This window comes from Mirounga angustirostris, unplaced genomic scaffold, assembly GCF_029215605.1.
Source record: "Mirounga angustirostris isolate CCGP_5_RB_7025 unplaced genomic scaffold, mMirAng1.0.hap1 SCAF_17, whole genome shotgun sequence".
Taxonomy (NCBI): domain Eukaryota; kingdom Metazoa; phylum Chordata; class Mammalia; order Carnivora; family Phocidae; genus Mirounga; species Mirounga angustirostris.
The window spans coordinates 41098081-41125170 of NW_026991725.1; the positions used below are offsets into that span (position 1 = coordinate 41098081).

Genomic DNA, 27090 nt, shown 5'->3' on the forward strand with positions numbered 1-27090 from the left:
TAGCTCCAGCTGGAGGTCTTGAAGAGAACTGCGGACTGTATTCAAGAACCCACATGAATATGTTGTCACCACAGTCCGAGTGTGTTCAGGTGTGGCGTGGTCACATCCGTGCCCCACCTGCCTCATTCCTCTCCTGGTTACTGTCAGAGACGCTCATGTGCTCATGTGCGCTGTGAGTCCCCTCAAGAGAGAGAATGGTGTCGGGTAGTGGTGAGGATTAATATCATTTTAGAAACATTGGCTCATTTTAGAAACATGGAACTTACTATGAAGACAGGTAGCTTTTTTCTAAAGTCATTTTTTAGCACTTGTCTTTCAACGTTGAAACTGGAAATAAGGAGCTTCCCCCAAAGACTAGTTCACAGTGGATTCATTGACGGATGAGAGGAAGCTCTAATTCTGAATGTGTTTCTTGTTTTTCAGATCTCAGTCACGGTGGATTGGCAGATCACTATGAAAGTTCCCACTGGGGCCAGCAGCCCACGTACAGAGGTGAAGCCAGCAGCAGCTGGGATAAAGTGATAATAGACAGGACTGACAAGGAGGCGTGGCCTTCCATCACAGGAGCAGAGACTGAATCTGCCTCAGAATGTACCACAGACACTGACTCTGCCTCCAACTGTGGCTCAGAGAACAGTAGCATGGCTACGGGGAGTGCCCAGGGCACCTTCACTGGACATACCAAGAAGACAAATGGCAATAATGGCACCAATGGTGCGCTCGTCCAAAGCCCTTCTAATCAGAGTGCCCTTGGAGCAGGGGGCGCCAGCGGTAATGGAAATGGAGCCAGAGTGTGGGCCGTAGCCACAGGCTCCAGCTCCGGCCCAGCTCACTGCTCTCTCAGCGGTGGGGATGGAAAAATGGACAACATGATCGGAGATGGGAGAAGTCAGAATTGCTGGGGGGCTTCCAACTCCAACGCTGGCATTAATCTTAACCTTAATCCTAATGCCAACCCAGCTGCCTGGCCTGTACTTGGACATGAAGGAACTGTGGCGACAGGCAACCCTTCCAGTATTTGCAGTCCGGTCAGTGCCATAGGTCAAAATACGGGCAACCAGAACGGGAACCCAACAGGCACTTTAGGTGCTTGGGGAAACTTGCTGCCGCAAGAGAGCACAGAACCACAAACGTCCACTTCTCAGAATGTGTCTTTCAGCGTACAACCTCAGAACCTTAACACTGATGGACCAAATAACACTAACCCCATGAACTCTTCACCAAACCCTGTCAATGCAATGCAGACAAACGGACTGCCAAACTGGGGCATGGCTGTCGGTATGGGGGCCATCATCCCGCCCCACCTGCAGGGCCTTCCTGGTGCTAACGGATCAGCAGTTTCTCAAGTCAGTGGGAGCGGCGGTGAAGGAATCAGCAGTTCTGTGTGGGGACTGTCCCCAGGTAACCCTGCCACAGGAAGTAGCAATTCTGGGTTCAGTCAGGGGAATGGAGACACTGTGAACTCAGCGTTGAGTGCTAAGCAGAATGGATCCAGCAGTGCTGTGCAGAAGGAAGGAAGTGGAGGAAGCGCCTGGGACTCCGGCCCCCCTGCTGGTCCTGGACTCCTCGCCTGGGGACGGGGCAGTGGCAACAACAGCAGCGTCAGTCATATCCATTCGGGAGCTTGGGGCCACCCCAGCAGGAGCACCTCTAACGGTGTGAATGGGGAATGGGGCAAGCCCCCAAACCAGCATTCCAACAGTGACATCAGTGGGAAAGGATCAACAGGGTGGGACAGTCCGAGTGTTAGCAGCCAGAATCCTGCCATGCAGCCTGGCAGTGAACACATGAACTCTTGGGCCAAAGCTGCGTCTTCTGGAACGACAGCAAGTGAAGGAAGTAGCGACGGTTCTGGCAGTCACAATGAAGGAAGCTCCGGGAGGGAAGGAGCAGAAGGCCGAAGGCGAGATAAAGGGATGATAGACCAAGGGCACATCCAATTGCCAAGGAACGATCTTGACCCAAGAGTTCTGTCTAATACTGGCTGGGGACAGACTCCAGTAAAGCAAAACACTGCCTGGGAATTTGAAGAGTCCCCTAGGTCTGAGAGAAAAAATGACAATGGGACAGAGGCCTGGGGCTCTGCCGCTACTCAGCCTTCAAACTCAGGGGGGAAGAGTGATGGGTCCATCGTGAACAGTACAAATACCTCTTCAGTGTCCGGGTGGGCCAGTGCACCGCCGGCTGCTGGGCCAGCAAACACAGGCTGGGGAGACAGCAGCAACAAAGCGCCAAATGGCCCAGGGGTTTGGGGGGACTCGATAAGCTCTACTGCTGTTAATAATGCTGCTGCCACCGCCAAGAGTGGCCATGCTTGGAGTGGGACCGTAAATCAGGAGGACAAGTCGCCCACCTGGGGGGAGCCTCCGAAACCCAAATCTCAAAACTGGGGAGACGGACAAAAATCTAATCCAGCCTGGAATGCAGGAGGGGGAGATTGGGCAGATTCGTCTTCTGTCCTCGGACACTTGGGGGATGGGAAAAAAAATGGCTCTGGATGGGATGCTGACAGTAATCGGTCAGGGTCTGGTTGGAATGATCCTACCAGGTCTGGGACCAGTGGCTGGGGTAATGGCACAAATTCAAAGGTGAATCCAGGGACAAACTGGGGAGAGTCTTTAAAACCTGGCCCCCAACAGAACTGGGCGGGCAAACCCCAAGACAGCAATGTGAGTAACTGGGGAGGAGCCGCTTCCGTTAAACAGACAGGAACTGGGTGGATCGGGGGGCCAGTCCCTGTCAAACAAAAGGACAGCAGTGAGGCCACGGGCTGGGAGGAACCTTCTCCACCATCCATTCGACGCAAAATGGAAATTGATGATGGTACCTCAGCTTGGGGTGACCCGAGCAACTACAACAATAAAACTGTAAACATGTGGGATAGAAACAACCCGGGCATGCAGAGCAGTACCACGGCCGCCGCCGCCACCCCCACCACCACGAGCAGCAGCTCGGACGTGGTCGAGACGCCACCGCCGCACCAGGCCGGCGCCCAGCTGAGTCGGTCGCCGCTGCTCGGTCCAGGTATGGAGGGCACTGAGGTCACTTTAGAAGTTAAAAAAGTCATTTATTCTCGTTACCTACGTGTACACACTCTGATGGTGTTTTCACATAGCAAAGGACACTGATGTAAGTGTCTTTCACCGTGTAGCGTTGTACTTAAATGCTGTCCCCAGAGAATAAAGAAAGTAGGATTCTCTGATAGCTTTCTACCCAGGAAGCAAAGATTTTTGACACTTTCAGTTTAAGGAGAGTAGAGAAGAAATAGATCCTCCTCAGGAAAGATGGGGGACCGTTGTGTTAGCTGGTGTTTCCTTAGAAAAGTTTCCATTTCCTTATGGGATGAGCCAGTGGTCCTCAAGCCCAGCCTCGGTTAGAAGTGCTTGGGAGCTTGGGGGCTGGGGGACCAATCGCCAAGATCTCTGGTGTCACCGGCCTGTGGGGCAGTCCGTGCACGGGGGGCTTCCGAGCTCCACAGCATTCCTGATGTGTGGTTGGCGCCGAAACGGAATCGTCCCTGTAGTGGCATTCTGCAATACGAGTCGTGTTGTGATTCCAGCTGGAAGAAAAATTGTAAAATTAGACTAAAACTTGGGTTTTGAGTTCCTGCTTTGTGCAAGGCACTCTGCTGGACACTGTGGCGGCAAAGAGTCTTGCCGGACCGGACCAGAATCTTCCCACAGGGGTCATGAATTGTGACGAAATACACACGTGGCGCGCCCCAGCTGGCCTGTGTAGCGGGAGCTGACAGTGGCCCCACTTTCTAACTAGGGTTTCGGCTCTTGGCGCACGGTCTCGCTGTGCTCCAGGCGCGGAGTCGGCCTGAGCGGTGAGAACTGGGCTCCCCAAATCGCAGAGCCCCTGCGTGCAGAGGGACCAGAAGGAGAATCCAGTCCAAGTCAGGGCATCACACTTAGGGCCTTCCTCCCCCTTCTGCATTGTCCCCACGCAGCTAGAGGCCTGTGTAGCAAGTGCCAGGGAGGCCACCTCCCACCCAGTGCCCTTCCAGTTCTGGCTGTCCTGTCTTTTTAGACTGAGCCTCTGTCAGCCTCCCTCCAGTTTCTGTAATTGCTCGTGTACCATTGTCCTCTGGGACCCTACAAAGCAAGGCTGAGCTTCTTGTCCCATCTACCCATTCTTCAGGAAATACTCCTGGGTCCTTACCACTGTTCCTCATAGTCCTGGTTTTAAATCCTTTCTGTTGTCATCTAGAAAAGCTGTAGCTTGTTGAGAGTCTTTGTGCCCAGAACTAAATGTCACTGGTTTACAAGTATGGTTTTAACAAGTGCAGAATTTGTTGAGACTGTAAGTTCCCGCACTCCTAAAAATCCAACTTCTGGTGATGAAGTCTAAGTTTCACTTAGCCCTTTTGAGCCACGTCACACTATTTGTCCTAAATTCAGTTTAGAATCTGAAGTTTTTCTTTTATAGTTAAGAAAACTATAAAGCCCTTCCTCACTCAGGATTATTTGTGTGCATTTGGTCGCTTCGTCCCAAATGTAGAACTTGGGCCCTGGTAAAGCTTTGGATTCCAGTCCCCCAGCCTGTTGAGATCTTTCTGTACCCTGATTCTGTAATCAGCATATTAGTTATTCCTTCCAGTTTTCTACCATCCCTAAATTTTCATAAACATGCCCTAAAGACAAGACTAAGGATAGAGTTCTTTCTCCATGGTCACTCAATCACCTTACATATGGCACCAAATTTGAATCCAAAATCCGACCTACAAGGGAGTCTGGCGAGTGACGTGTTTTAGCTGTGGGCGTCTAATATGGGAAGGCTCATAGAAGGCAGTAGAATGGATGCTGAGTGCTTGTTGCCTCTGTCATGCACTGAGGTGTGGGTTAAAAAAAGATCGTTTCTCACCATCAAACATCATTCAAACAGGCATGAATAAAGAACCATTGGTGCACCCCCACTGCCCGGTTCCAGAGCTCTGTCGGAAACCCAGTTGAGGCTGGTTACTTCCATTCCCCTGGCTCCTACCTCCCAACCTCCTCAATCCAAGAATTCTGATCACCCAGCAGAGCCCCATAGTTAGTAAGGTTTAGTAAGTAACTACAGGGCTCTTGTACCCATCTACGTTAATGCTTCTGGAACTGGTACCTTCATCCTTTTATTTGGTATACACTCGTTCAAAATGAATCATTGAACACTATTATGTGCCAGGCATAGCCCACAGAGGCTCAGGATATAATAGCGTGGAGGACAGGAGCTCTGCCCTCTTTAAACCTCCATGTGGACAGAAAGACAAGTACCTGGACAAAAAGAAGTTCAGAGGAGGATCAGTGGTTGGGATAAGTGTTAGGGTGATAGGAAGGCCTTGCAGAGAGAAGCTAGAGATCGGGAAAGGCCTTTAAAAGAGCTGGATTATATCCAGAGGACTGAGAGGCTGGTGAGAAGTTTTTGTGGTTTTGGTTTTTTGTTTTTTAGATTGATTTATTTGAGAGAGAAAGCATGTGCGTGAGCAGTGGGGAGAGAGGCAGGGGGAGAGGGAAAGAGAGTCTTAAACATACTCTGCACAGAGCACAGAGCCTGACACAGAGCTCGATCTTTTTTTTTTAGAGAGATTTTATTTATTTATTCATGAGACACAGAGAGACAGAGAGAGAGAGAGGCAGGCTTCCCACAGAGCAGGGAGCCCGATGCGGGACTCAATCCCAGGACCCCAGGATCATGACCCGAGCCGAAGGCAGACGCTTAACCGACCGAGCCACCCAGGTGCCCCACAGAGCTTGATCTTAAGACCCTGAGATCACGACCCGAGCTAAAACCAAGAGTCACATGCTTAACCGACTGAGTCACCCAGGCGCCCCTGGGGCAGGAGTTTTAAACAGAGATTGAACAATCAGACTGACTTGTAGAATCATTCCAACCATAAAATTAAGAATGGGTCGGTGGGAAGCAAAGCTGTAGAGGAGGATCCAGGTTCGGCCAATGTCTTGATGGTGATGGTGGCCCTGGATTGGGACAGTGCTGGGCCGTGGAGACAGAGGTGGCAGCAAGGCTGGGAAACTGGTTGCGGAAGCAAAGAAAAAAGGTGAGCAGAGAGGGTTCAGAGCTGGGGAGAGTGGGCCCGTGAGCAGGTCACTCACTGACTCCCCCAGGAGCACAGCAGGGGGCACCTGTCCCGTGGAGGTGGAGCAAAGGTGGATGTAGAAGCCAGCCCCAGCCAGAGCTCAGACTGGAGGTGTGCAGCTCTGGGAGAACAGCGGGGATTAGAGGGCTAGGTCAGGAGTAGAGACTTTGTTTAAGACAGTAGAGTTTGGAGCCTGTTTAAAGACTGCTGGAGGGGCACCTAGGTGGCTCAGTCGATTTAGAGTCTAACTCTTGGTTTCAGCTTGGGCCATGATCTCAGGGTCGTGAACTCAAGCCCCATATCAGGCTCCCTGCTCAGTGTGAAGTCAGCCCTTCCCCCACTGCCCTCTGTGCATGCTTGCTCGCTCTCTCAAAAAAAAGAGAGACTGCTAGAAAGGAGCCAACTGAGACGGAGAATGGACGCAAAGGAAAGGGATCCCTGCATCTAGCCGAGAGGAGTGTTCTCCCCAATTTGTAGAGGAGGCCAGGGTGTCTGTGGCCAGAGGGTGACAGGCACCTGCTGGGGTTCTTTTTCTCCGAGTGTTAAGGACACCAGTCTCCAGTACAGAGGGGGCGGGTAGGAGCAGAGGTGAAGTTTGCAATAGCCACATACAAAATGGAGCAGAGGGCTTACCAGGGACCCCCGAAGGGCTGCTGGACAGTGTTCAGGATCCAGATGTCACAGTTGCATAGGAAATGAACATTCATTTATCCAGCATGTGTTTATTAGGACCCACTATGTGCCGGGCAGCATTCTGGTTTAGGGGACAGCAGGGAACAGAGGAGGCAGAACCCCTGTCCTGGTGGGGGTGCATTCCAGCAAGGGGGGGCCAAGGCTTCGTGGGTCAGCAAGCATGTATGCAGCGTGTCTGGTGGTGAGGGTGCTGCGGAGAAGGAAGCTGGGCAGGGGCGTCGGGGGCAGAGATGGTCATCTTGTGTAGGACAGCCCGAGCATGTGAGTAGCTGTTTGGTCTTCACTGTGAGCATTGAGCAGCTAGAGCAAAAGGAGGGCTGTCCTCCCTTTTGAGTTCAGTGCAAATACCACTGCCCTCCAAAGCCTCCCCTGGTCTACCCCGCTGGACATGACCCTTCCAGCCTCCTTAGATTCCTTGGCAATTAATTCACTTTTACCTCTCTGAGCCACCCTGTCCGGAATCCGTTATGGAGCTCAAGACTCTTGCAGCCTCTACATACACTTCTCTGTCCCTAAACCAGAGGTCAGAAACCTGGTGGTCTATGGACTGCACCATATCCCACAAATGTGCCTCATTGGCCCACATTTTTCATGTCAATCAACATTTTTAATGAAAATGTTTTATGTAAAATTCCAGATTCCTGGCTTCTTTTGGAAACCGGGAAGGTCTGACGCATTGGATTTGGATGGCAGCAGTCAACTGGAGTGGCCTGTGCTTTCTAGTCTGCCACACTCCTGCCACTGAGGTCAGATCAGCAGCTGCGGGTCGTACCAGGCTTGTGTTCTTGTTCTTTTCACGTGGGCCTGTGTGCATTACTTGGCTGGCTCCCTGGAGTATTTGAATTTGTGACTCCTGTTTTTTTACTAATACATGACTAACATTTCTAAGCACTTTAAAATTTTATAAAGTGCTTGAGGGAATGAGGGGAAGCGAGAATGAAGAAAGGTAATTGATGCCAAAAACGAAGGGATATGGACACTGAGACATGGCACCATCCAGTGGGAGGGATGGTAACATAGAACTTAGTGGTTTGATTAACATTGCAGTAAAGGTATGCACAAGGCCCTCTGAGGAGAACGGATGGTTAAAAATAGCCATTATGTCCCACCTACCCAAGACTGTCTTCTGGAAATCCTCATGCCCAGTGCTGTTCCTCATAGGTCATAGTTTGAGCCCCTCGTGCTGCTCGTAGTCTTCTGGAAAAGTTCCAGCCGAAATGTGCCCTTGTGCACTGGGGTCCGGGTGATGAATGTGGCCTGACAGTGCTTGGTGACCACACGTGGTGTATCGTCACACATCCTCTCGTGTAATCCTTACGCCCCTGGGCCTCCGCTTACAGAGGCCAGGTGGCTCACAGAGGGTGCACACATGGCGAGGTCTCAGATGTGTGATATACACCTTGCCCGCTGCCGTCTCTGCCATCTTACAGCCGTGACACCCCACAGAGATTGGAACCGTGTCATGTTAGTGATTTTTTTCCCTCTTTGATATGTTACTCTTAGAATCCACTCTTACTGGGTTTTTTTTTTTTTTTTTAAGATTTTATTTATTTATTTGAGAGAGAGAGAGCACATGAGAGGGGGGAGGGTCAGAGGGAGAAGCAGACTCCCTGCCGAGCAGGGAGCCGAGCAGGGAGCCCGATGCGGGACTCGATCCCGGGACTCCAGGATCATGACCTGAGCCGAAGGCAGTCGCTTAACCGACTGAGCCACCCAGGCGCCCATTGCTGTTGTTGTTTTTTAAGATTTTATTTATTTGAGAGAGAGAGAATGAGATAGAGCATGAGAGGGAGGAGGGTCAGAGGGAGAAGCAGACTCCCCACTGAGCAGGGAGCCCGATGCGGGACTCGATCCCAGGACTCCAGGATCACAACCTGAGCCGAAGGCAGCCGCCCAACCAACTGAGCCACCCAGGCACCCCACTCTCTTACTGGTTTTTAGTGGACAAAGAATGTGAGCTTTACCCTGGATAAAGGCATTCTTGTTTAGTTAGAAGGGCCAAAATCATTCTCTTTTATATGAAAAATATTTATAGATGATTTTTTAACAAATTACACATCTTATCACTGAGTGGAAAAGAAGGGAAATGTGCTCCATCCAACCATGGCAACTGTTTTCCTTGCCTCCCCTCCAGCCCTCGGGCCTTACGCATGCGTGTGATCTATGTGATTGGAGCAGTGGTGTGGAAGCAGCTGGGAACTTGGTTTTACAAAACACTTAACAGAGGCAAAAAAGTGAGACAGATGTTTTCCATGGAGTCAGCCCACATGCAAAGACTGCCGAGTTGAGTGTATGGCGCCATAATGATGGGGTCGCTGCCCCATGGCTCCACTTAGAGCGGTAGTCCCTTTCCCTCCCGGACACCGAGCAGCCGCGCCGAGATGTGCTTCCTGCCCCATGTCACCTGTGATGTTCACGTCCCAGGCCTGAAGCAGGCACCCTGTGCAGTGAGAACAGAGCTCCTCGTTCTCGGGGGTTACAGGTGTTAGAAGCCTGGCACTTTCCCAGCCTGGCGGACTGAGCCGTTCTTTGAGCTGATAGAAGGAGCAGTCACACTGTCACACCAGCTCCCTCCTAGCGATGGCGGCACGCTGGTTCCTTTCAGTCCTCTCCATTCAGCAGTGCAAACGTCAGCTCATGGCCCTCCTCGTGGGGTTGGGGACATCTGGGCAGCAGCAGTCACAGCGCCCGCTAGGTTGTGACTTAGCTCATCGTGGCTTGAAGACTTGCCCGGATTGGTTTTCATAAATCTGCTGGGTTTCTGCACTCCCAGCAAAGCCATGCACCCGACTAACTGATGAAGTTTCTGATCTTGGTGAAGTTGTTCTTTTACAGGTGTTCTGCGGTTTTGCTATTGGCCTGCTGGCTTCACACAAATTTGCACTTTTGTCAGAGTTCAGGTGCTAAGTTGTTGGTCGTCACCACTTCAGAGTGTTGATCTGTGGGGGCACCTGGATGGCTCAGTCGGTTAAGCATCCGACTCTTGGTCTCAGCAAGGGTCTTGACCTCAGGGTCATGAGTTCAGGCCCCGCATTGGGCTCCATGGGCATAGAACCTACTTCAAACAAACAAAAAACAGAACTCCTCTCTAAGAGTATGGCTCTCTGTCTTACAAAATATGTTTCCTCAATTACTTTTTTTTATGTGTGTCTGGTTTTATAGAAGTAAATGCTACAGGACAGTTATTTTTGTCCCATTCCTGTTACATTGATATCAATTCATTTTCTGATAAGCCTGAGGAAAACTGATAGTAATTTAGGAAATGCAGTATAGCTTCATAAACTGGATTATTTGGACCTGCGTCGAACCCATTCAGGAGATGGAGCACAGTAATCTAGAGAAATGTCCCTGTGCCTGTCTTTTGGTCAGAGAGGGTAAGCTGCCTGAGAGGGACTCAACAAGGCTGTTCTTAACATGGGGTGTCGGGTCGTATACGACGGCGCCACACAGTACCTGCTCCTTAACGTTGCCCCGGTGACTTCGTGTGAACGTGGGCCAGACGTGCAGGGCCCACTGACTTGTGGCCTAATGTGGCAAGGAGCTATCAAGTCTTGGAGAACCAGTCTGTTGTTTTGACAGTTACTGGAGGTATGGCCAAAAGTGAGGAAGTGCAAGCATAGCATTTACTTCTGTTCCTGAGGGAATGAAAGTGGATCCTAAAAATACTAACCAGCCTGATTAGTACACTTAGAAATAAATATCCTGACACTTAACAATCAGTTTGCAGATACAGGAGAACACTAAATATTAAATAATACAACTTTTGATGAAAACCAGATCCTCCCTGCAGGCTCTGAATCGAACAGTGAGATTGAGGCAGAACCTCACGGTGAACGCTGTCAGGTTTCACTGAGACGTTGAGATAGAGAACTTTGAAAGCGACGGAGGGGTCGGAGAGTAGAGAGCACTACACATACAGTTAATTTAGAGCCACATAGGAAGGCCATTACAGACGAGATCCGAGCTAAACCAGCAGCATAGTGTGGTCATAAAAATAAAATCCTGCCTGAGGTTGTGTCTTCCAATGATGACCGAAGTGAGAGCATCACTTTCGTAGGCCAGTCGGTACACTGGGACTGTACTGCTAATGTTGACCTGACTCCGGAATATCGTTTTATCCATTTTACTGCCTCTTCTCCCCAGCTTCTCAGGCGTGTCTCGCCTCCGCTGGGCTTTGCAGCAGTGCCAGGGTAACCGCTGTGGTCGCCCTGTGCGGCTTAGAGAACGCTCCAGCCAGAGGCAGACTTCACTGTACATTGGGTGCCTAATCCACGGATACTGTGTTTGCTCTTCACTTAGTTTTCTGGCACAAATCATATAACCAAAGGCAGAGATTATGTGAGTTAATCATGGAAGAGGCATATCACCCATCTGATTAACTGAATCCTCTGCCTAGGTTGATAAAACACGTATGTTGTTTCTCCAAGTCTCCTTAAGAGCAGGAGCTGGAGAACATTGTCCTACCTGCAGGACTTCATGTCTTAGCAGCTCCCCTGCTCCTTTATCGTTCTTTGGTACAAAAACGATACCAAAAAATGGAGTCACCTGCAGACAGAGTGAATCAGCAAGATGCTGCCAAGAGCTCAACTGTTCTCACACTGCAACTTCAGAAATAGATCTCCCAGACCTCTCCAGCCAGAGTAATTCTATTTTAAGCACCACACAGTAGTTACTAAGAGGAGTCATCTGAGCAGCCTGCTTTTTGTGGATATGGGAATGCGGGTGGGGGGCGGGGGTTGGTTAGAGTGTTTTTACTTTCCTATGTTTTGGGGGACTTGGTAAGAGGGGCTGGAGTGGAAAGAGAACCAGAGCATCCTAAGTGTCCTGCTGGAGAGATGTCCCTGTGCCTGTCTTTTGGTCAGGGTAAGCTGCCTGAGAGGGACTCAATGAGGCTGTTCTTAACATAGGGTGTCGGGTCGTATACGATGGCGCCACACAGTACCTGCTCCTTAACGTTGCCCCGTTATCAGTGCATTTCCTGAGGATGCACGTGGAAGTTTTTGCTGTAGGCAAAACCTTCAGTTCAAAATGAATAAATAAGACCATTAAAAATACAGTTTGGGGGCGCCTGGGTGGCTCAGTTGGTTAAGCGACTGCCTTCGGCTCAGGTCATGATCCTGGAGTCCCGGGATCGAGTCCCACATCGGGCTCCCTGCTCAGCGGGGGGTCTGCTTCTCCCTCTGACCCTCCCCCCCTCATGCTCTCTCTCTCTCATTCTCTCTCTCTCTCTCAAATAAATAAAATCTTAAAAAAAAAAAAAAAAACAGTTTGGCTCCCCCATATATCAATAAGAAAGGGCACATTTAAAAACTCTATTAGTGCGCTCAAATAAAAACTAAAAAAATGTGTTCTTTCTAATACTGACCGTCTGTGATGGGCCCATAAGACAGGCAAAAGCAGCTCTTCTGAGCAGTTGCTGTGTAGCTTGAGGCCACAGGGCCTGCTTTTGAAAAAGGACCTTATCTGTAACCCTCCTGTAGAGTCCCCTGAGTTTGGAAGAGAAGCTTCAAATAAATGCTCACAAAACGAGACATTCTGAAAAGTAGGGGACTTGATCATCTGAGAAAAACTACTCTGTATAAAGCTTCACTAGATAAATACTGCTCTTGCTTTCGAATATGAGAAAGTAATTATTGCTACAGCTCCCAGTTCTGCTCTGTCCCTCCATAAGCCAGTAGCCAACCACGCATGAAAGCATGATAATAAGTGTACATTAGGCATAAAGGCCATTGGTAGGAACAAAATCCCATCCCATTACTATTTCAGTCAGTATGGAAGATGCCAAGCACACAGGCGGTACTCAGATGCCTTGTCGATGCCATGTCAGACTTTTCTCTTTCCTGCACTCAGTTATGATTGGCCATTGTCTGACCAAACTTTTCTTCCCAGCAAGGACTGCCTGTCACACTTATAAAACTATACAGGTAGCATCCATGGAACAAGCTAGAATTGATTTCTTATTTCACAAAAGAAAGAACTCCATCCATGAGCTTGACCGTCTGGAGTGTTTAAGATGGGGATCACGGGTGAGGTGGAGCCTCTTGACGTCAGTCCTATTTCCTGGCCTTAGAACTGCTTTGTGTTCATTTTTATACTGATCTTCATGGTGTCTACCACCTAGGTACTTTGTTTTCTCCGTTCTGATAAATAAAGTGTATTTAAAATTGAATGAAAACTACATATTCTAGTGGCATTTCATTGTTACCGTTATTTTAGTCCTAGTACGGTATTTGTTCAGTTGGAGAAGGGAGACAAGAATTCCTGGACCAACCCCCAGGCCACAGAAACATTTTGTCAAAAGCAGTAGCATTTGAAGGGCCATTTAAAAAGTGTTGATATCACTGTTTTAAATGTAAGGTAGAATTTTTTTTCTGCCTCATTAAGCCCATCTTTAACAAAAAGCTTACTAAAATCCACGCCAGCAATAAACATTAAACGTTGTAGATTATTTTAATAGTACGTATTTTACAGTTATTTTCTACCTACTGGAAGTACTTGCTTGGAATCAGAATTAGCTGTTGTGCCTCGAGGTTGTAGCATCTCCTCTTCTAGGGCCTTCCGAATACCCTGCGGTGCACACGTTCTGATGTGTGCATGTTCGGCATTATCGGTAAATTATATACTTGCCAGAGATCAACTTAAAATGGAAATGTTGTCGGGGAAATAGTCTTTGAGACACTAGTCCACTGGCTTCCTGGTGTTGGCGTCACTGAAATAAATTCCTTTCTTGTTTCACCACACACACACACACACACAAAAAGAAATACTGTTCTTTTGATTTGGGGGTAAAAGTTATTCTTCCATTTGTAAAATTTTGAAACATGCTGCTTGCAGATCATTTGCCTTGTAGATAGACATACTCTGTAGACATTTCCATTGCTTTAACAGGAATTGAAAATGCTTTATAAAAATCGATTAACTATAATTACCGTAGTCTTAATATTTATTCTTAATTTTGACTTACTTAAATCATTTGTAATATTGCCTTTCAAAAAGGTGGAAGTATAAGGATGACAGATTTTAAGTGAGTATGTTATTTAATTACCTGCAATAAATCAGTATTTTTACAGCTGATTGACCATTAGCAACATCTGTTATTTTATCTTCTTAAAACATCCGTAATTTTTGTCAGCCATGTTAATTTTCCTGATTTAATTTTGTCCCTTAAATTTATAAAACTACTTTCCCCAATATACATTATTGTTTTCTGTGTAATTATAGGGAATATTATAGTTAGCTATTGCTGACAATAACTGATTAGGGCTAACTTTCCTGTTATTGGCAATGATTTATTGCTCAGCACGGAGCTTGTAATTTAAAATGATTCATAGGTTGCATGGTCTTTTGCCATTAATCAATATTACTGCATTTTATTAGAATAAAGAGCATCAGGGGAGCTGATTCCATACTATTTTTAGTCAGAAAAGTAATAAATTTCATAATTGATGGTAATAACCATTTTGCAACCAAATTATTTAAAATTTACAGTTAACTGTATTGTATGCTCTCTATTCTTTAGTTAGTATTTAAAATGTTCACATTTCCATCTCTGAGAAACTGTATCCATATGAAAATTACAACTGATGTGAGCTATCAACACAGTTATCAGTAGTGTCGAGTAAGCTTATAGGCAGAAGCAAAGTGAAGTATGGATTGATTGGGGAAGATGAAGTGTACGTATGTAACGTAAAATTACATACGTTGAAGTGTAAAGATACTGGCGAGATGCTTCTTGTTGCCTGGCCCCATGACCTCTCCTGTGCGTGTCGAGAGCAATGCCATGACCTTCCGGACCCCATTGTGCACCCTCATCAGGTGCCAGCCCCGGGGGCCAGGATGCTCTGGCCACAGCACTTGGCAGACGAGGGAAGGAAGTGTTCCAGGACCTGGGCAGTCCTCCTGCCCGATCCTCTCGTCTTTCCCATCCTGAAGACTCCCTCCGCTCCTTCGCAACTACAGGGTGCTGCCTGAGAACCGTCTGGATTTCCTGTCACTGCATTCCTATACATGTTTCATCTGCCCTCTTCTCGTGGCCTTGCCCAGATCTCTGTCTTTGACGGTCAAAGATAAGCTAGGATGATTTTCAGTATATATTTGCAACTTACAAATTTTTCTTATAAGAGAATAATGTAACAAAATTTCTTCTAGGTTACATGTAATACTAGAAGTGTAAAAGCTGCTTCTTAAATATGAGTCTTAAAATATTCTTTTAAGCCCTGTTATGTTGCAGATACTGTGAGTTCAGTAGTCTTCAATGTTTAAAGGGCTCTCGATTTTAAGTGGGTGGCGGTCAGGAGTGAAAACACTGGGAATTTAATAAGCTAAACAAATCTAATTAGATATGATACTGCCTCCTTTCTGCTTTCCCCCAAAGCCATCCTAAAGACAGATCATCTCGAAATTATTTTGAACTTGAAACGCCCATTTCTACTTCTCCTCTGTTTCACTCTTACTATGTTCTCTCTCGGTCGGTGCCCTTTGCAGTCTCAGCGGGCTGGGGAGAGATGCCTAATGTCCACTCAAAGGCTGAGAGCTCTTGGGGAGAGCCGTCCTCCCCCTCCGCCCTGGTTGACAACGGCACCGCAGCATGGGGCAAGCCACCCAGCAGCGGCAGCGGATGGGGGGACCAGCCCGCGGAGCCACCGGTGACGTTCGGGAGAGCCAGCGCCCCCGCCCCCACCCCAGCCCTGTGCAAACCAGGTAAGCCTGACTCGGTGCTTGAGAAGTGGGTCAGGCTCTTCTTGAGAGGGATACTTTCTGTTGAATTTTAAGAATTCAAGGTTTAGGACACTTTACTCCTTTTATTTGTACTTTAAGACTAACACATTTGCCACGTCTGGTACAGGGACACAGAGGAGCTCTTAACAGAAGCCCATGCTCTCCTTAAAAAAAAAAAAAAAAAAAAAATTAGTTACCAGAATCCAAACCACACACCGTGTGTGTGCCAGACACCGGGAGTGGTACGTGCGCCGCAGTGGCGTTCTTGGGCCTGCCCTCCGTTCCTGCCTCCCTGAGCGGCGGGGTGGAAGAAAGCGTGCCGGTGGTCCTTCCTGAGACCCAACAGTGCTCCACAGCGCTCGGCCCTTCCTGCCTCGCTTGCATCTTGTGAGCACCGTTCTGCTTCGGGTGCTCCAGGCTGACGCTTTTTCTTTTCTTTCTTCCTTTCCTTTTCCTTTTCCTTTCCTTTCCTTTCTTTTTAGAAGAAAAGGAAACAACCATTTGGTTGCATTGTCCTCCCATTCTCTGGAAGTGTAATAAGTATACCTGTGAAACATCCGTTCTCACAAATGTCCACATTGCGTTCACCGAGTGGAACTCTGTGACATGGGAATTTGACAGTGCTATACGTAGGACATTAGCATGAACCTAAGATTGTGATTTAAGTCTAATAATAAGATCAGTTGTTCACATGGCTGCAAAAGCTTCGTATTTTCTTTGGACAACATTAAGTGTCTTAGATCTAAAATGCAACTTTATGCGTTTGATGTTTTTGCTATTGCATTTTGCATTAGTTTTGTGTTTGTTACTTTGCTAACACCGGATAGTGTGTTCTGTAGATCTACCATTCTGCTGGATTATTATTCCATTCATTCACTTTCTTGTTGCAAATCTAAAGAATAAGAAGGTACTTAGATTCACATGCTATCTTGAGGGGATATATTTGTTTTTATAATTTGAACTTGGAGGCATTATTATACACGTGTCTGCCTTGAAAAAGCATCATATCTTCATAGTCTTACAGACTCCGGCTAACTGTACTATCACTTAATCTTTGGCCTTCTTCGCCTTCTCCCAGGAAGTGAAAATTTGGGTTAACTTTTATATCCAAAATCACTTTATATCTTCAAAAAGTAGAAAAAATAATATCCTGAAACCAAAAGTCAGTAGTCAGCTTGGGCTCCATCTGCCCATGGCCTCAGCTGTCTCCATCCTGCTGTTCTGAGAGTATCTCCTGGGAGCTTGTCAGAAACAGACTATAGGGCCCAACCACAGATCTGTGCGTTTCTCGTGATCCCCAGGTGACTCCTGGCTGGTCACATTGAAGGAGCACTAGTCTGAATACTGCTGCAGGTTTGGATCAAGTGGTAATCAAAAACCACATGGACGGGGCGCCTGGGTGGCTCATTTGTTAAGCATCTGCCTTCTGGCTCAGGTCATGATCCCAGGGTCCTGGGATTGAGCCCCACATCAGGCTCCCTGCTCTTTGGGGAGCCTGCTTCTCCCTCTCCCACTCCCCCTGCTTGTGTTCCCTCTCTCACTCTCTCTCTCTCTCTGCCAAATAAATAAATAAATCTTTAAAAAAAAAAAACACATGGAGGACAGTGGTATTTTTTAGGACTCTGCATTTTACCGGCTGTTTCATACCATGCGGACATTGCCACCTTCTCCTGTAGTCCCCAGGATTTATTGTTAGGAAGTCCACGCTTCAAAATCACCTCTAGCCGGTTAAGGGAGTTTGTAACAGCCCAGACGACAAATAGCTGGAGTTTGAAGAAAAAAACATATACACATTTGCATATGTATTCTGTAACTAGCTCAAGAAATTCAATTCTTAGGTCTTGGGGAAACAAAGTAGTAAAAAGGTAGATTACAATACACTCCTTTTGTCCCCCCTTCCCCTAAATGATGTTATAGTATAGCATCTGCTTTAGGAGAGGTGAGTTTGGTAAGTTCATGTTTGCTCTCTTTCTAGCTTCAAAATCTATGCAAGAAGGCTGGGGCAGTGGTGGGGACGACATGAACCTTGGCACCAGTCAGTGGGAAGATGAAGAAGGGGGCATGTGGAATAATGCTGCTTCCCAAGAAAGCACCTCCTCCTGCAGTTCCTGGGGGAACGCCCCCAAAAAAGGACTCCCAAAGGTGTGTGCAACAGTAAAGAAAGGAAACTCTAAAAATCAGTGGTACTTAAAAACACACTCAGGGTAGAGGTTGTATCTCCAGTTAACGAGGACTGGTAGGCCAGGAGTTTTTTGCGTGCTGTGGGTACTTCTGGAAGACCCTGAGATTTGTCAGGGGTCTCGCCTGAGTGAAGGCTGGAGTTTTGCAGAGACTACCTGGCATTGCTGTGACAGCAAAGCAAAGGCAGAGACAGACATGAGAATCCAGCCGCTTCTAAGAAGCCAGACAGTCAGGAGATTGGCAAGTATGTACAACAGTGCCACTCTTCTCACTAAAAGTTCTTGTTTTAGAAAACATAATTTTCCATTAAAAAAAAATGTTATTGGTGTTAACACAGAATGGGTTTGTTATTGTAATTTTTAAACAAATTATTTTTAAATTTATCAGTTTTAATTTCTAATACAGTAAATATTGATAAATACAACCCATATAACCAGAATTTCTTTAGAATCCTCAATCTTTAAGAGAGGGTAATGGGGTTGGTCCTCAGACCGTTAAGTCTGAAACTCCTGAGGTAGACCATTAAGTCATCTTGTAGCAAACAGGCAGCCATCTGGAAAAATTAAGTGAGATGCACAACTCATATATGCACCAAGATAAAATCCAAGTAGGTCACAAATTTAAGTATGATAAATAAAGATATAAAATGGGAAAGAATTTGAGAAACAGTCTTGGAGTGGGACCAAAATCTAACAGCCATCAAATGAAAGACTTACAAAACAGTAGATACACGTGAAAACTGTGCACGACAGAAAATACCAAAAAGTCAAAAGACAAATAACAAGCTGGAAAAAAAATTTGTATGCTAGCATGGAGAGAGGTGATCTCCCGAATATATAAAGAAAGGTCCTAGAAACTGATTTTTTAAAAAATCAATTAGTAACCCACTAGAAAAAGGTGCAAAGAATATAAATAGATGGTCCCTGGAAAAGGAATGCAGACAGCTCTTACACATATGAAAGGGTGTTCAGCCTGTTTTCTTATGGAAAGAAACTACACTGCGAGGGGCGCCTGGGTGGCTCAGTCGGTTCAGTGTCTGACTGTTGATTTCAGTTCAGGTCACCATCTCAGGATCATAGGATCCAGCCCCATGTCGGGCTCTGCACTCAGAGCGGAGTCTGCTTGTCCCTCTCCCTCTGCTCTTCTCCCCTCCCCCCACGCTCTCTCTCAAATAAATAAATCTTTTTTTCTTTTTTTAAGATTTTATTTACTTATTTGGGAGACAGCACAAGCAGGGGGTGAGGCTGGGGGAGAGGTGGAGGGAGTGGGAGAAGCAGACTCCCTACTGAGCAGGGAGCCTGATGCGGGACTCGATCCCAGGACTCTGAGATCATGACCTGAGCCGAAGGCAGTCCCAATAAAATCTTCTTAAAAAACAAATAAAACAACACTGAAGATGCCAGTTTTCATCTCTCAGACCAGCGGAAATCCACACGTCTCACAAACAGGCTGTGTTGACAAAGCTGTGAGAAAACCAGCACCTGGTCTGTTGCTGAATGTGAAGCAGTGTAAGCCGCACGGAGGGCAGCTTGGCGTCCTCTGTCCTGATTGCAGATATGTTGGCACGTGGGTGTGGCGCTTCCACTTGTCACGGGTGCAGCAGATGGCATTTGTACACAGCTCTTTGTTGCAGCGTGTCTGTAGTCAAAATGATGATTTAAATGCACATCAGTGGGGTGACTAGTTAGATTGTACCACATCCACACTGGGGAGAGCCAAACAGATTTTTAAACAGAAATTCTGTGTATATTCATATGAAAAGATCACCAAAGTATATTGTTAAATGAAAAGGCAAGGTACAGAAAACTGTGTGCGGTACACACCTCCTCTGGGGGCAGGGCACGGGTGTGAAGGGGGGGAGTTCCTCTTGGGGAGAGCAAGAGCTAAGCGGATGGAGGAGGGGGTGGGAAGAAGATGCTTTGGTGTATACCCTTTTTCTACTTTCAAATGCTCTGAAGGTATTATGAAGGTATTATCTGTTCAAAAAAAAAAATTAGTTGAACAAAGCATTCAATTAGCTGTAAGCAGAACCCAGAAACTAAAATCATTAGGAGTAGAAGTGATTACGGACTTCAAAAAGGAATCTTTTTACAATCGGGCTGGCAAATAATCCAGTTAATGATGGGACCTGAAATACCAAATTGGAAAATTAAAATATTGTGTAATCCCAGCAACTCCGGCCCTGGCAGGGCAGCAGTGGTTCCCGCAGCCTCCGAATAAGCTGCTTCCTCGAGGAGAGAGCGCCTGCTAGTTTAATATTGCCCCATCTGCTCCATTCTGTAGTTGAGGGCAGGCTCAACTCCGAAAAGCACCGTGAAGGATAATTTTAGAGGAGGATGTTTTTCCTACTACATTAACGCATAGTTGGAATCTTTGTGGCTGTGAGAATAGAAGGGAAATTACTGGGAAAATGGTTCACATCCCCGCTCAGCCCTTCTGCACTGCCCTGTGCTCCCCTCCTCTGCCCTGCGCTTGCTCTCTCCTTTCCTCTTCATCTTGTCCCTCACTGATGTTTGCCCATTTACTTTCTTCTCCACCCTAAAGGCTGCAAGCCGTGAGAAGTCAGTAAAATTAACAGGCTTGTTGTTCCTTTTCATTCTGTTGGAACAAAACCTCTGCATTTTGTCATCTTTTACAGTAAAGCTAATAAATGGGCAGAAAACATAAAAGTTTTTGTAAACTTCCCATAGTATTAGCATAGGGCCATGTTCAGAGGAGCACTTACGATTATTTGATAATGGAAGTGGCACTAATTTGTGATGAACTAAATTCTCTGGGGAAGAAAAATAATTCTCTTGCCTTTTTTTTTTTTTTTAAGATCTTATTTATTTCAGAGAGAGAGAGAGAGCATGTAAGCATGAGTGGGGAGAGGGGCAGAGTGAGAAGCTGACTCCCCGCTGAGCAGGGAGCCTATGTGGCACTTGATCCTAGGACCCTGGGATCATGCCCTGAGCCGAAGGCAGATGCTTAACTGACTGAGCCACCCAGGCATCCCTAATTTATGGACTTTTAAAAAGCAAGAGAATTGGGGCACCTAGGTGGCTTAGTGGGTTAAGCGTCTGCCTTCGGCTTGGGTCATGATCCCAGGATCCTAGGATCAAGTCCCACATAGGCTCCCTGCTCAGTGGGGAGTCTGCTTCTCCCTCTGCTTGTTGCTCCCCCTCCTTGTGCATGCACTCTCTCTCTCCTCTCTCTGACAAATAAATAAATAAATAAAATCTTAAAAAAAAATAAAGTCCATAAATTACACACACATGCCAACTTGCAATGCACCCTAAAGCATTCCATAGTAACTAGCCATGACTTTCTGGTGCACAGCATTATTCAACGTGAGTACAGGAAGGTTCTCTAACTTAAGTCACTGGGAATTTTAGGCATCTCCCATTTCTAGAAGAAATGCTTAAAATGTAACCCATACTTCATTCTAGGGCATGAAAACATCTGGCAAGCAGGACGAGGCCTGGATCATGAGCCGGCTGATGAAACAACTCACAGACATGGGCTTCCCGGTGACTGGTGTCTTATTTTACTGCTCCCCTCCGTGTGTGCTGCCTTGCATGGCCCCAATTGTGTCCTGCCCACGTTTGTCATGCGTAACAAGGAAGGAAGACTTTTGAGGGAGGAGAGTGTTCATACAACCTAATTTGTAAATTCCCCTTTCACACAAGCACTTCTGTTAAGGGAGCATTGCTTTCAACTACAGCAAGGATCCACACTGTTTCTATCAAGTAAGGTGTGAGAGCCTTTTCCTGGAATAACACATGCTGTGTGATTGTTCTTTTCCTTGGCTTATACAGTTTCATACTTTCCTTTAATTTATAATTAAAAGTGAGTTTTCATTAGTTCATGCAGTAGATTGACAGATGACAAGAGAAAATTTGGTATAAAGTACTAAAGCTCTGTGTCCAGAAAAAGAATCCTCACCAAGCCTATTGAGTAGGACCTGACTCTCAGGTCCTGGGTGGGGAGAGCTCACATTGCAGGATGACCCTCTGAAAATGTGTCATGATGTGTTCAGTTCCTGAGATCGAATGCAGGGGTTCAGATAGTGTGGATATCACCTGCGTCTGTTACATCTTCCCTTCAAAGGTCTTCTTTCCAGATCATTACTCAAGCGAATATTTATCTTTTGATTACTGTGAATGTCCCTAAAGAATGAGTGCAGCATGGCCCAGTCTAGAAACTGTATACTTCATAGCAGGCCCAGGCCCTCTGACACTGGGCAGGGCACAGACCCAGGGGTGGCCCAGCCTCTTCCCGTATGAGAGGACAGGCGGGACACTGGAGGTCTGCCCAGGTGTCCCCATTTCTACTGTGGTGCCTGCACACGCTGACATGCATCTGTTCCCATCATAGGGATAATTACGAAAATGAATCTACTTGTTTGGATTTGATTTGTTTTTACGTTTCTTAGTGAAAAACAGTTGACAGCAAAGCCCAGAGTCCATAAAGTAGAGAATGAAGCTCTGTGCTCTAACTCCTACAGTAACTTTCCCGAAACTGTGCTGGTGGAGATTTCATCTTTGCTGAATGGTTGCTACTTGTACAGAATCAATGACAAGATTCCACGGGCACTGTACATTTTGTTTTTAAAGTGTTAAATGTAAATTCATTAAAAGTCAATTCAATACATGTTCTTATTCTGAGTGCCTTTTACTTAGAAGACCTTTGTCTCTAGCCTCAACAACAAAGAGAAGTATTCCCAGTTCCAAAACCTAGTAATATAGGGTAATATTAGGTCATTGTTAGGTCAACAATAATAATTTCTCTAAGCTAATAGGGATAGAACTCTTTACTAGCTTTTTTGTTATTATAAAAGCATAATCCTAACTAAAACTATTTTCCTACACAGAGAGAGCCAGCTGAAGAGGCCTTGAAGAGTAACAATATGAATCTTGACCAGGCCATGAGTAAGTAATATGATGCACACTTGTTTAAAAGGTACCAGTGTGTGGAGTTTGGATTTCCAGAAACATTTCATTGTAGTCTTGGGTTAATGGTGGAATATGTACTGGGTAAACAGGACCAGGCTTCGGCAAAGGAGTAACCACATGACGTGCAGTAACCACACAGCAAGTCTCTGGAGACTGGTGATCTCAGGACAAACGGCCAAACCCCACATGGAGGCATGTTTGATTCTTTCATTTTTTTCTAGTACTTCGACAAATAGATGAGGTTTTCCATCCATTCTGAGGAGAGGTCATAGTGACGTTCTTTGAGAAAGACACTAGGACCACAGGCCAGACTTCATTTGACACTGATTGAGCCCATTCTTCACGCCCGGCCCCAGAATGGGCTTGCTCAGGGGCCAGCAGAGATGTCTCTGTGCTGGTGGAGCACTTACTCTGTGTGAGAGATATTTACCTCAAGAACAAGCCGCCCTCATTCTGGAGCTGCTTTAAAAGTAGTAACAACTAAAGGCGATAAATAGTCAGAATTGGAAAACTATCACTGTGTTTTAGAATGGTATATTAAACTCAACTACAGCATAAAGGTTAAAGGAAAAGAAGATTAAACATAACAATGGCTACTACAACTTGGTAACAAAATCTCAGCACAAAAAAGAGATAATTTGTGACATCAAAATATAAAAGGGGAAGAGCAAAAGGATGGAACTTTTGTAAGCCAACAAAGAGAAATTGCTGTTAGCAGGAAAAGGACTTTCTGTCTCTGAGATATTTAATGTAGACCTCATGGTAACCACGAAGCAAACATCCAGAACAGAGACACAAAACACAAAAAGGGGAGACAGAATAACCAGAAGGCAAAAGATAAAAGGACAGCAGTAAGTCCTTACATGTCAGTAATCTCTCTCTCTCTTTTTTTAAGATTTATTTATTTTAGAGAACGAGCACTAGCGGGAGGGGCAGAGAGAGATGGAGAGAGGGAATCTCAAGCAGACTCCACACTGAGCGTGGAGCCCAAAGTGGGGCTCGATCCCACAGCCCGAGATCACAACCTGAGCCGAAATCAAGAGTCATACACTTAACCCACTGTACCACCCAGGCGCCCTGTCAGTAATCTCTCTTAATGTCAGTGCACTGAACTCACCGATCAGAAGGCACGGAGTGACTGGATGGATTAAAGCCACAAGTCCCAACTCTCTGCTGCCTACTGGAGACTCATTACAGCTCTAAGACACACACAGGCTCATGTTGAAAGGATGGAAAATGATATTCCAAGCAAACAGAAACAAAAAGAAGACAAGCATAGCCATACTCGATACCAGACAAAATAAACTTAAAGCCAGAATGGGTAACAAGAGTCAAAGAAGGTATTTATATGATGAAATGGGTCAATACATCAAGAAGATGTAATGGTTGTAAAAATACATCCATTCTCAATACCTGATCACCAAAGTACATTAAGTAATTAATAACAAATCATAAGGGAGAAATAGATATTACAGTAATTAGAGGGGACGTCAGATACCCCGCTGTCAACAATGGATAGATCATACAGACTGAAAACCAATAAGGAAAAATTATACTGAACCACACTTTAAAGCAAATGGACTTAAAAGACATACACAGGGCGCCTGGGTGGCTCAGTTGGTTAAGCGACTGCCTTCGGCTCAGGTCATGATCCTGGAGTCCCGGGATCGAGTCCCGCATCGGGCTCCCTGCTCGGCAGGGAGTCTGCTTCTCCCTCTCCCACTCCCCATTTGTGTTCCCTCTCTCGCTGTGTCTTTCTCTGTCAAATAAATAAATAAAATCTTAAAAAAAAAAAAAAAAAAAGACATACACAGAGGATGCCTGGGTGGCTCAGTCAGTTAGGCATCTGCCTTCGGCTCAGGTCATGATCCCAGAGTCCGGGTATCGAGTCTCACATCGGGCTCCTTGCTGGGCGGGGAGCCTGCCTCTCCACTCTCCCTCTGCCTCTGCCTGCTGCTCTTCCTTCTCGTGGTCTCTTGCTGTCGCTTACAAATAAATAAAATTTTTAAAAAAAGGTAAAATAGAATCTTAAAAAAACAAAGACATACACAGATATTCCATCCAACAGCTGCAGAATACACGTTTTTCAATCACACATGGAACATTCTTCAGAATAGATCCCTCCCCCTTTTTCTAAAGGTTTTATTTTTAAGTAATGTCTACACCAAATATGGGACTCGAACTCAGTGCCTCTCCAAGGTAGATCCTGATAGGCCATAAAACTAACCTTACTTTTGGGGCACCTGGCTGGCTTAGTCAGTTAAACGTCTGCCTTTGGCTCAGGTCACGATCCCAGAGTCCTGGGATTGAGCCCTGCGTTGAGCTCCCTCCTCAGTGTGGAGTCTGCTTCTCCTTCTCCCTCTGCTACTCCCCCTGCTTGTGCGCTCTCTCTCTCTCTCTTAAGTAAATAAAGTCTTTTAAAAAAGAGAGATTCAGTCAATAAATCTAAACACAGAAAACTCCAGGACCAAATGACTCACTGGCAGAAATTCTACCAAATACTGAAGAAGAATTAACATCAGTTCTTCTCAAACTCTTCCAAAATATCAAGAAGAGGACACTTCCAGACTCATTCTTACCAGGCAGCATTACTTTGATACCAAGACCAGATGAGGATACCACAGGAAAACTACTGACCAATATCCCTGATGAATGTAGATGCAAAAATTCTCCACAAAAATACTAGCAAATTGAGTTCAGCAACACTCAATGAGTAAGATTATATTCTATGACCAAGTGGGATTTATATCTAGGATGCGAGGCTACTTCAGCACACAAATCAATAAATGTAACACATCAACGTCAATAAAATGAAAGATAAAAATCATGTGATCATCTCAATAGATATGGAAGAAACGTGGCGAGATACAGCATCCTTTCATGATTTAAAACAAAACAAAAAAACACACTTAGCAGACTGGTTATAGAAGGAATGTCCCTCAACATAATAAAGGCCATACACAACAAACCCACAGCTAACGTTATTCTCAGTGGAGAGGAATTAAAAGTGTTTCCCTTAAAATCAGGAACAAGGCAAGGATGCCCATTCTCTCCACTCCTATTCAATATAGTACCAGAAGTCCTAGCCAGGGCAATTAGGCAGGACAAAGAAAAAGAAGAAAGGCATCCATGTTGGAAAGGAAAAAGTCAAATTCTCGTTTTTTGCTGATGATATGATCCTATATAGAGAGAATTCCAAAGAATCAGTCAAAAAACTTAGAATTAACAATTTCAGTGAAGTGGCAGAATACAAAATCAACATCCAGAAATCAATTGCATTCCTTTACAGTAATGATGAAGCATTGAAAAAGAAAGAAAACCATCCCAATCACAATAGCATTAAAAACAAAATACTTAGGAATAAATTTAACCAAGGAAGTAAGAGATCTGCACAGTGAAAACTGCAGGACTTTGCTGAAAGAAATTGAAGAGGATACAAACAAATGGAAGGGCATCTCATGTTCATGGGTTGAAAAATCTAATATTGTAAAGATCAGTTAAATTGCAGTCCCCATCAAAAAACTGAAGGCATTCACAGAAGAAACAATTCCTAAAATGTGTGTGGAACCATAAAATACTCCAAATAGCCAAAACAGTCCTGAGAAAGAACAAAGTTGGAAGTATCACACTTCTGGATTTCAAACTGTACGACAGAGCCACAATAATCAAAACAGTGTGGTACTGGAACAAAAATAGACACATCTGGGGCCCCCGGCCGGCTCAGTCAATGGACATGTGACTTGATCTCAGGGTCTTGAGTTCAAGCCCCATGTTGGGCCTAGAGCTTACTTTAAAAAAAAAGTTAGACACATCAACCAGTGGAATAGAACAGAGCTCAGAATTAAACCCCATCAGATACAGTCAACATAATATTCAACAAAGGAGCCAAGAATACTCAATGGGGAAAGGATAGTGTTTTGACACATGGTTGGGGAAAAATGGAGAAACTTGCAGAACGACGAAATTGGACCCCTGTTTCACACCACTCATAAAAATTAGCTCTGGGCACCTGGGTGGCTCAGTTGGTTAAGCGACTGCCTTCGGCTCAGGTCATGATCCTGGAGTCCCGGGATCGAGTCCCGCATCGGGCTCCCTGCTTGGCGGGGAGTCTGCTTCTCCCTCTGACCCTCCTCCCTCTCATGCTTTCTGTCTCAAATAAATAAATAAAATCTTAAAAAAAAAAAAAAAAAAATTAGCTCATAATGGATCAAAGATTTAAACAAAAGATCTGATACCATAAAACTCCTAGAAAAAAACTTAAAGAAGAGGCCTGTCAATATTGGTCTTAACAGAGGCGCCTGGGTGGCTCAGTCATTAAGCGTCTGCCTTCGACTTGGGTCATGATCCCAGGGTCCTGGGATCGAGCCCCGCATCGGGCTCCCTGCTCGGCAGGAAGCCTGCTTCTCCTTCTCCCACTCCCCCTGCTTGTGTTCCCTCTTTTGCTGTGTCTCTCTCTGTCAAATGAATAAATAAAATCTTTTAAAA

General features: G+C 45.9%; 1 protein-coding gene across 14 annotated transcripts in view; it reads left to right on the forward strand.

Moving 5' to 3' along the window:
• The window catches only part of TNRC6C (trinucleotide repeat containing adaptor 6C), a 153796-nt gene that overhangs the window by 95761 nt on the left and 30945 nt on the right, over positions 1 to 27090 (forward strand). For 13 of the 14 annotated variants that reach the window (XM_064582323.1, XM_064582320.1, XM_064582322.1 and 10 more), the window contains 5 exons: positions 424 to 3024; positions 15257 to 15472; positions 17466 to 17632; positions 21100 to 21180; positions 22524 to 22581. In XM_064582323.1, the coding sequence (XP_064438393.1) occupies positions 424 to 3024; positions 15257 to 15472; positions 17466 to 17632; positions 21100 to 21180; positions 22524 to 22581 (3123 nt within the window). The remainder of the gene's footprint in view (positions 1 to 423; positions 3025 to 15256; positions 15473 to 17465; positions 17633 to 21099; positions 21181 to 22523; positions 22582 to 27090) is intronic. The other variant, XM_064582331.1, reaches the window with a different exon arrangement.